At 38.0% G+C, this 10,995-nt stretch overlaps 1 protein-coding gene across 1 annotated transcript; it reads left to right on the top strand.

The window, feature by feature from the left end:
* The first annotated feature begins 292 nt into the window (after positions 1–292).
* On the top strand, positions 293–7,371 carry LOC102205692 (CD276 antigen-like). Its single transcript, XM_005752665.1, has 6 exons — positions 293–678; positions 3,900–4,214; positions 4,713–4,991; positions 5,970–6,064; positions 6,146–6,180; positions 6,474–7,371. Exons 1-6 carry the CDS (start codon positions 606–608, stop codon positions 6,580–6,582), a joined length of 906 nt encoding a protein of 301 aa, XP_005752722.1. The 5' UTR covers positions 293–605; the 3' UTR covers positions 6,583–7,371.
* Positions 7,372–10,995: the final 3,624 nt, after the last annotated feature.

A 10,995-nucleotide genomic window follows, 5' to 3' on the forward strand; every position in this document is an offset into this window, starting at 1 on the left:
GATCAGGTGTTACTGTTGAGCTAAAACAACACTTCACCTTTAAATATACCGGAAATTAGAAGAAAGAAACTAGAACAAGGGATAAATGTCTTGCCACGTTTTTTATATTAATTATATAAATACTATTAATACTCATTTATAACTATGTGCATATTTTATTAGGTGACATCAGCTGAAAATGTTTCCATACGGGTGAAATTTCACTCTGGATTACTGCAATCATTTCCTGAATCAGTCACGTGGTAGTGCGGCTTGTCATATGATACAAAGTACAACCCTCAATAAAAACGAAAGTAATTTGTGCGCAGTACTCTACAGAGAGGGACTCGTCTCTAAATGTTTTTCTTATTGTTTGTAACTCGGAAACTCGGTTTGCCGTTGATCAGCAGATGCCTCTTCTGCACGTTAGTGCAGGTGAAGTTACAAACTGTTAATATTAATTATTGTAAGGCGTGTCTCCGTGCTGACCTTGAACATTCAGGCGAAGTTTGATTAGCGTTTTCCTCATTCTCAGTGCGTTAATATGAACTACCTGACAGACAGGCTGGGTGAGTTTGAGATCCTTCAACATTAATGCGCCTGCAAACGGATAAAACAACAGGATCATGGCTGGGATCAAGTGCGCAGTGTTTCTGTTTCTGGTGCTCCTGACATTTACGTGGACTTTAACCAGAGGAGGTGAGTTAGCCATTTACTACACACACTACCTTACTCCAGTGTAAACAGAAGTTACCTGGTTTTAATCTGAAAAAACTACTCGAGAAAACAAATACCAGGAAGTGCAACGAGAGAAACTCCAAAAAAAGCTGAATGTGTGAGGAGAGGCAGAAGTGTCATAACCAGAAACCAACAAATGTCTCCAAGACAGAACTTAGAAATAGAAAATGAACCTTTATTTGTGCTGAGGCAGCAGTCGACAAGGCAGCAGAACTGAGAACACAGCCCGAGAATAATATAATAGAAACAAACATGAAATAAGACTAAATCTCGGCAATCTAAATGACAAGAATAGGAACAAACTAAGCAGAAAATACAATTGCCAACACAATAGCCAATGATAAACTCAAAACGTTGGGTCACAGAGCAGGATCATGACAAATAATGTTTGTGATTTATTTTCCTTTATTATTAAATATTATCACTCTCAGTGAAATGGGAATGTGGTTTAAACAATCAGTTTGTATCTACATCTAAAACCTGCTGGTGACAGGAAAATAGAGAATATACAGTAGATCAGGGCTGGCTGTCACACTTCAGAATCAGAGAAACTTTATGAATCCCAGAGGGAAAATCAGTTGTCATAGCAGCAAATATACAATAAACAACAAACACTCATAGAGTAATGATAAATAAATATAAAGATAAATAGATGAATATAGGTATAAATATACATGTATATTAACATAAAAGGACAAGTATGTGTGTCGTGGTGTCCAAAAGTGACAGGGTGCATTGAGGTGGGATTATTCTGGTCCACATGTGTGGATCTGACCCACGTGAATGATTTAAAGAGTTTGATGGCAGCAGAAAGGAAAGACCTCCTGCAACGTTCCCTCAGACAGCGAGGTTAAAGGAACCTGTTGCTGAAACTGCTCCGGTGGCGCCAGTGTCCGGCAGCCTCGCCTCTGTCAGTGCGCCCCAGGGTGGCTGTGGCCATCACCAGTGTGTGAATGGGTGGATGACTGGATGTGTAAAGCGCTTTGGGGTCCTTAGGGACTAGAAAAAGCACTACACAAATACAGGCCATTTACCATAGTAGAAAGCAAAGCCGGCTCAGTCCCTTTTTGTAGGCAGCGTCCGTGTTGGCAGACCACTCCAGCTTGTGATCCAGTTGAACTCCCAGATGCTTACAGGATGTGACTATTTCAACATCAGGATCTGTTTCTGCCAAAGTCCACCACCAGCTCCTTTGTTTTGGTCACATTCAGCTGCAGGTGGTTCACGTTACACCACCTCACAAAGTGACCAATCAGTCCTCTGTACTCCTCTTCCCTTCCCATCTCCACACTTCCAATAATGTTCATGTCATCTTTGGATTTCTGGAGGTTAATCACAAGTTTATGTGATGTACTTGAAGTCGAATGTATAGATGGTAAAGAGGAAAGGGGACAGAATAGTTCCCTGGGGTGCTGCTATGTTCCTGTTCAGACTCTCTGACACACAACTCTGCAGCCTCACAAACTGTGGTCTGCCTATCAGGTAGTTGCTGATCCAGTGGAGCCTCCATCTGCATAGCCTCCAACTTCTCTCTCAACTGGATTGTGTTAAAGGCGCTAGAGAAGTCAAAAAACATTATCCAAACTGTGGTGTTGGGTCTGTCGAGGGAGGAATACGCTCTCTTACAGAAACATCTTTTAATAACAGTTCCTTTAATTAGATCGAAGTTCAGAGTTCTGGCTCGAAATGAGCGTCCTTTACATTTTTGCTGTTATTGTTACAAAAAGAAATTAAATTAGTTATCGATGGGCTTTTCAGTAGAAAATGGAGATTAAAAATGAAGTCTAAGTTTTATTTTTTTCAAATAGAGACATCAGTAAGTTTAGAAATGAACACATGTTCTCATCCTCCTTATATTTAAACAATGAATTTGAACCAGTAGTAATGATTGTGAATCATTCCCTATGGGAACTGTGAAATGACAGAATTTATGGTGCTCGATCTTTGGGATCCACATTTTAAGGTTGCTGGTCTTGGTCCCTGTGCCTCACTCAGAGCCACATGAGTCAGTCATGACAGATGTTTTCCTCTGGAGTCACAGGGACACAATCTTTCTAAGATCAGTTTTGGACAACACAACAAAGCAATGTTTCCATGTGTCGGCTCAACACGAAACCTTCTGCCAACAAGGAAACAAACAAAAACATCCCTGCCTTTACATGCCTCACTCTAAAAACATTATCACACGTCTCATATTTTTAATAAATCAGGTCAAAGGTCACTTGGTAAAATAACTAAAATGGTTATACAGAGAAACCAAACTACATACACATTTAAAATGATGCGCTGACTTTGGCATCACTGCTGTAAATTAAATCTGTTCTTAAGAACTCTAAAAGATTGTTGGAGAACCTGTTTAACTGAAACCAAGTTACTGTTTTTCTGGAGTCAGCTGGAAAGAGCAGAGACATTAGCCTGTGGTACAGGGAAAGTCTTCAGTCTGCAGTTTACAATTCTTGCTTTGTAATTTACTGTATTTTCATGTTTAAATTTATTGGGCTCCTGATGATTTTTAGTTTTAGATACTTTTCTGTTTTCAGCTTCTGTCTTGATTTTTAGTTGTCTCTGGTGTTGCTCTCAGTTTTGTCTGAAGTCCTTCTAATGTCCGTCTGAGTTTTCCTTGAATGTTGTCTCATTCATCCATCCGAGCCTCCTTTAAGTATTTTCTTTTCCTATTTCCTGTTTTACTTTGATAGTTGTCTTTTGCTTCTTGCTTTGGTTCGTCCATGATCGTCTTCACCTGTGATGCACATTCACTGCACATTTCTCTTTGACTCCATCTTTGTATCTTTGTCCCTCCCACTAAATCTGAGCTAATGGGGAAAAAAAGACACAAGCTGGGAGGAGAAAGGAGTCCCCAATCAATGGCTTGTATAATTCAGAAATTATCAAATGAGGGATTGAAACCAGTCGACGTGGCATAGTAAGATTGTTTTCAGGGTCAGTAGTAGTCTGTACTACGGCTGTAGTCCTGTCAGCTCAGAGTCATTTGGTGGTGGAGGAAGGGTTATATTATTTCTGGGGGACTACTAGGTTTGACATTTAATTCTATACATGCATTTGCTTATCCCACTCTCAATAAAACATTACTTAACAACCCAAATTTTCACTCTAAAGCATCTAAAAATGTTTTGAGTTGCAGATCTTACTTTATGATCACGTGTCTCTTGCTGTTGTTGCAGATACCGATGTGTCCTGCATTTTCATGGAGACCTGCATGCTGCCATGCAGCTCTGAGGGAGCCACTGCAGTCATCCACTGGTTCCAGCAATCAGCAGGAAACCGTTTTGTTCATTCATTCTATGAAGGCAAAGACCAGCTTGGACTGCAGAACCAGCGCTTCAGAGGCAGGACGTCACTGTTCAGCGACCAGATCTCCTCAGGAAACGCCTCACTCCTGCTGACAAAGGTGGAGGTTCAGGATGAAGGGAGATACAAGTGCTACACCAGCACTGAAAATGGAATCAAAGAATCATTTATCAATTTAAAAATGGATGGTACGTGACACACAATGCATTCATTTTAAAGAAATGCATGTTTTTAATCTTTATCATTTTCTCCAAGTGTATGTATAAATGTTTCTACTTATATTCATATATTTTTTGCAGAAATAGCTCTAGTTAAAATATAAATAAAAACCAATATCATGTACCATGCATGTATGTATTGACTGTAAAAACTAGATTTATCTGCAAGTAAAAGACCTGCAAAGAAAATGCAGCTACTGATGCAGTCCAGAAAATGTATGAGAATAAAGAAAAACACTACAATTAGTCTTTTGATGAAACACTTGATTTAATGACAAAGATGTCCTGCTCATAAAAAGTTCAGTTAAAATACATCATTCGGTGTAGAAAAATCGAGCACTGGTAACACTTGACTATATTTCTCCTTTTCAGCTTTTTCACTGTACTTGCTTTATAAATGCTAAAAAAAAGGAACCCATAAAGATATGTGAACATAAACTCGGTCTTTCTTTTTCTTTTTTTCTGCAGCTCCAGTCCATGAAGTTGACATTCAGCGGGAAGGAAACACACTCACCTGTTGCTCAGAGGGGATCTACCCTGAGCCTGAGCTCACCTGGTCCACCAGTCCTCCATCCAATGTGAACAGCAAGTGCAACACCAGGATGCAGGAGACTGAGCAACACCTGTACAACATCAATAGCTCTGTGACACCTTCAGACAGCGACACTGATCTGACCTTCAGCTGCACCATCAGCACTCGCCGTAGCAAGAGGAGTGTAACTTGGCCCTCCACCTCATCTAAACAAAGTAAGCAGTGAAGACAATAATGTTGTAATATGATGTACTGTATGTTAAATTCACCTTAATCCTAAAATGACATCAGATAATGTTTTGTCATACAAGAAGGAAATCCACACAGTGTTGAAATCAATTTTAACTCTGCAAACCATGATTCACAAAATAGATGAATAATAAATTCACATTGTTTGTAATTGGAATTTTAAAAAATTAATTAATTAATTGTATAATTTTGGCTACATCTTGATTTTTTTTGTGTAATTTAGTCGGTTTTATCAGGAAAAAAAATCTCTCTGAACTCTCGAAAACTCATAAAATCTCATCTATCAAATATGATGTATGAGTGTGATACATGATATGATCGGTGTTACATATGGGCTCAAATTGTGCTCATAAATATTTTGAACTTGTAAATCAAATGTGTACTGAGTACTGATGAGAATTTGTGTGTGTTTGTAAAACACAAGTTACAGTTTTTTACAGTTTTAAACGTAGTTTTTTGCTTTGTATCTGTAACCAGACCTCAACAAAAAACAATTTGTAACTTGTGTAATTATTTTTACAAACACAAATTCTCATCTATAGATGCACAGACATAAAATTGTCAGATATTTTGGTTTACAAGGTTACAAAACTCACAACTACAAAGTACAAAATATTTATGACCACAATTTGTGTTACGGGGTCAATTTTCTTTAACATACATGTGCAATGCAGCGTTCTCACATACAGTTTAGACCTTAATCGGTTAATAATCAAGTTTAGTGTTATTTACACGTTTTTATCAAGTTTTATGCAGTTAAACAAAAACTCTGATTTCATTATATTCTAATAATATTATTCTAATTAAACCACATTCTGATGATAAAGCAAAAATAATAATAATAATAATGATGATATAGAGGGACTGGGTGCTTATCCCATTCAGAGCCATGATGAGGTTTGAGCCAAAAGACATTTTAAGTGATTCTGTTTCTTCTGTTTCAGGTAATTCAGGAGCTACTGTAGCAGGAGTGATTGCAGCCATTGTGATTACAGGGGCAGTAGCAGCAGTAGGCTTCGTGCTGTATAAGCGCAGAAAGGTAAATAACTTTCTCCCTTCACTTTGCAGTTCATTTTGTTCATGTTATTTATACTGATTATGTTTTTTTTTTTTTCTAAAGTCGATACCTCAGAGCAACACCAACAAAACACATACGTGAGTAAATCTTGTTTGAACTACACTAAATAAAAAATGACTTGTTTGAAAACAGTGTTATGGTCATGGAGATAAAACCAGATGTCTATAATGAATGAAATTAAACTGCTGTCGAGTCAAAATGATTTAGTAGTGAGTCAGACTTAAGCAACAACATCCATGACATGAAAACAGAAAATCAGATGAAGCACATTCAGATTGATGTGGTGATTTTTTTTTTTGACTGTATATGTTTTTTTATTATTCATAATGATGACATGTTTCCAAATGGTCTCTTTTCATCTTTTTGACAGTGACACTGAACTTAAGGTGGAGCTGAATAGAAGCTCTGCCACGGAACATCTGGCAGACCCCAAGCAGACCCCAGCAGCTCTGCTTCAGCCCTGCACTGAACCCTCCTGAGTGCTGGATCTCTGCTCAGTAAAGCAAAAACTTTCATAAGTGAAAAACCTGCTGAAAACGACATTCAAATGAGTTACTTAGTTACTCATACGTGCACTGAGGAGCAAGGACACTTTTTTTTTTTTAATTCTGTTTTTGTCTATGCTGATTCTTGGTCATAACCTAAATATTTTGATATGCCTCCTTCTGGACCTTTGATTTTTGGTTGTGCAGCACAAAGAAGAATGTTGCAAAAAAGAAGAGTCTCAGTCACAGAGGCAGCTTTGATTTGTTTGTCAAAAACTGCTGATAAACTTGAGTTTAGCTACTAGCTGGTAGCTTTTCAACATGTTCTTCTACTGTGGAACGAAAAAATAACATTAAGCACTGCAGACAGTTTTAGATGATGTGAGAGATACTTTTTTTTTTCTTGTTATTTGTGTTTACATATGATTGATTTGTTTTATGCAGTTTAATATAAATGTAAATGTCTGAAACTGACATCCTGCACAGTGTTTACAGCTACCAACTATTTTCAGTCCTGAATGGGCTGAGATGAGGGACCGTTTAATTTAAGTGCAGCAGACATCATTTCAAACTTCAGAGATGATCAAGTTTACAGCTGTTGTTTGAGTCATCTGGCATTTAATAAACACAGAGGGGGGACCGTCAAGCTGCTGGAAGAACCACGCAGAACATCTTAAGGTGGATTTGTACTGTATTGTAGTAAAAATACACTGTCACCAGGACAGGATCTCACCTGCTGTGTCTCGGAGGGCAGCTAAAAATAAAAGGTGGGTGAGAGAAAGACCTGAGGAGTGTAGAGGAATTTCTTTTATGCATGTATTATTTTACTGTATAATGCCTTGGTGCCACTGGGTTTTAATATGGCTCAATGTCTCACACATTCATGCCATTGAACAGCCGGGTGATTGTTGGTGGAAGCAGACAACTCCACAGAAAGAGTCTTTTGTCTCTTCAACGACTGTGAGAGGTAGCAAGGGAGTGTGAACCTTTCTTTGGGGGAAAGGCCGATGGTCTGAAGCAGCCATGTCCTGCTTTTTGTTCCTGTAGGAGGTATTTAACCCAGGGCCATGCTGGGCTCAGGGAGAGACACTGCTGACCGTCTGCCCCAGCGATGGCTTCTCTCACCAAGCTTGGCTTTTTGATCTTTTTTTGATTAAAGGATGTTAGCTACCACCCACCGTTTGTCTGCAGGCTTTATTAAATGGAAACTTCCACAACAGGAGCAGCAACTAGTAACTCGTAGGTTTCTTTGTGTCTTTTCAAATGCTGCCATCTCGAAAATGAATGTTTTGTGTGTATGTGTGTGTATATAATGCATAAGAAACTTAAATAAATAAACAACTTGACTAAAATATATTAAGAAAAATTTTTTTCAGTCCATGTTTAGTAGCTGAAGATGGTTTCTGCAGTTCCTGCAGGAAGACACACACACAAAGACAGACTTACTCCAAAATGTAGTTTATTGGACCAAGGGAGGAACTACAGCAGTTTAGAACAATTAAAAACAATTAATTTAGAGAGATTTAGGACCTCATGTAGGTTACAGGCTTCCTATCAGTGGCCTTTACTTTTTTGAACACCACTGATTATATTAGAACCTTCTTATACTAACACAGCTGTGATGAAGATTAGTTAAGATTTTTCAAACTGTAAGAGATAACTATAGATCTTTAACTTTTTTAAAGCTTGTCCGACCAAAGTTATTCAAACATCTAGGTGAAGGCAGGTTAAATTAGATGAGCTTTGTTACTTCCTAGTGGATAAGAAGAGGTGAGTGAGGCATTACTGACTTCCGAAAAGACTAAACTTCATTCTCTAAACCAAATTCTCAGTGGCCTAAACTTAGTAGTTGAATAAAATCTTCTTTTGTCCAAACCTTAAACACTGTTCAGGGTCTTAGGCACAATCTGCAAAACTCATACTCTTTTTTTCAAAACCTTAAACACATGCTCAGTCAATAAACACATTTAACACTTGAATAACAGTTGTCATCTTTTACACACAGCAACGAACAATTGAACACGCGTGTTTCTAATGATTTAATCAGACCAACTGAACAGGATAAAAGTCCGTTTGAGGGGGGAGGACGACCAAGAGAAGTCATTACTGATGAAATTCAGGCAACTATTGCACACCATGTCCTTGTTCATGGAATGACAACGAGGGAAGCAGGATAAGGAGTCCAACCCAACCCTACTGTTACTGTAGGCTAGTAGTTGCAGTTGCAACTCTTGCAATATGACAATATGAGGCATGCTTTTAGAAAATGTGTGTAAACAATTGGGGAAAACTGTAATTGCAATGATCTCTTCACAGTTATGTGGTTTACATCTAAGAAAAACAAACCAGGAAACCTCTCTGTTCAGTCGGCGTGGGCACGAAGGCGGAAACATTCCTGCATACTTGCGTAGCGAGAGCTACATGTTCCTTAGAAAACTAGGTGTCAAACATCAGGCAGCAGTTCTTGTTGTACAACCAGCTCTACAGTTTTTCTTTACATGTCTTTCTTTACATCGTTTCTCATAATGCTTTCGTTTCATTATTTCCGTGTTCTCTGGCTCCCCCTGGAGTGTGGGAGCAGGCTATGTAGGCAGTAATTATGGTCTTAGTACTAATTAGCATTTTAAGCCAAAAATAAGTAAAATTAAATGTGACACAGTTCTGTTGTAATTAATTACCATCCTCCCTTCTTTGATATAGAGCTATTTGGACTGAATGCTATTCAGAGGTATTTAATACAGTTAGACACAACAACAACAATAATAATGATTGTTGTTGTTTTTCTTCAGCTAATTTATTATAGCTGAAATGTAAAGTTTAGTGGTTCAAATTAAAACCATGTATTTATGGAGCTGAACAGGGTAAATCCACTGATGTTCTGAAGATCTCCACGGGAGAAATGTTGGTTTCGTTTGAGCACAGCATTTCAGTTGACATCAGATTTCTGTGATGCTTCAAAATAGAAAAGTATGAAAAGCATTTAAATGGATTATTCTTCTTCACTGCTTACTGGTTTATTTTCTTGAGTTTTAGTTCATTTTTAAAAATTAATAATGTCTAACAATAAAACGCTGTTACCTTTTCTCTCCAGCAGGGGGTGCTGAAGTGACACTTTTTTACATATTGAGAAAAATAATCTTACAGTACAACATGACATCTAAATCATGGCCTGAATATTTTCTATGAAAGAGTAAAACAACCTCAGAGGGAATTCTCTTCCTCCTGTATCACACCTGCAGAAATGACCTTGCTTAGTATACAGTGTCTGCTTTACAGCACTGCAGTCAGACCAGGGGAATCTAACATGGGATTTTTATCCTACAGGTTAGACATTATACTGAGTCAGTAACGTGCTCCACATTATACCGAAAAGGGCATTTCTATAGCTTTACCTCTTCAGCACCTGGTCAGGAGAACCCAGGCCAAGGCTAACAGCAACGCCAATATGAATGACATTCTGCCAAACACTCGCCAAGCCTTAGACAGTGTCTGTGAAATGTTATAGAAACATTTCCTTTTTTGTGGTTCTTTTTATTCTTATTCACCCAACCATTTTTTGGGCAGCCGACCTCTTTGAACAGTTTAATTACATGAACACTGTGAGCAGTTGTTGATTAACTTTCCATTAGTATGTCACAAAAATGTATTTAGATGAAGGGTGTGTTGTTTTTCACAGTGAACACGCTACGCTGGCGTAAGCAACAGAACCAGCTGGGTCAGATTTCACCATCGCTGTTCACTCTGTTTGAACACTCAGGTAGTGTAGCATGAAAATGAGCAGGATGCTGGCTGGGATCAAATGTGTCGTGTTTTTGATGGTCCTGATTTTCCAGTGGACTCATGCAAGAGGAGGTGAGTGAGATGTTCTCTACACCTATTACGTTATTCTAGTATAAATGCAAATCAATGTCATGTTGTTTAGAAAGCCAAATAAAGGAGGAAATGTAATAAAGACAGAGACTCTGAGTCAAACTTAAAAGCTCCCAGGGCAAAACTCTCAGATGTAAATCTCAGAAAGGTGTGTAGACAAACCATGTTCTTTCTCTTTATTATTTATCGTCATTATTCAGTGAAGCAGGACTATGGTTTAAACAATGTTTGACTGCACAATAGTGAGTTTGTTCAAAGTGTCAGCAGTAAGGATTTCATTAAACATACACAAAGACAAAATATATAATTATCAAACCCTCAGTGTAACTGTGTGAAGTTTATAGTTAAAGGAAAAGTGTAATATAAATAACAAGGTACAAAAACAATTTCAAGTCAGGTTAAATGTCCCTTCAAAACTGTGACTGTAACATATGAACATATGTTTATTAATAAACAGCAAAAAGAAAAGTAGTAGGGCCTGGTCTGTGGATTTATATCTATCTATCTATCTATCTATCTATCTATCTATCTATCTAT

The sequence above is a fragment of the Pundamilia nyererei genome, unplaced genomic scaffold (genome assembly GCF_000239375.1).
Source record: "Pundamilia nyererei isolate P.nyererei 1_Seehausen unplaced genomic scaffold, PunNye1.0 scaffold00371, whole genome shotgun sequence".
NCBI classification, from domain to species: domain Eukaryota; kingdom Metazoa; phylum Chordata; class Actinopteri; order Cichliformes; family Cichlidae; genus Pundamilia; species Pundamilia nyererei.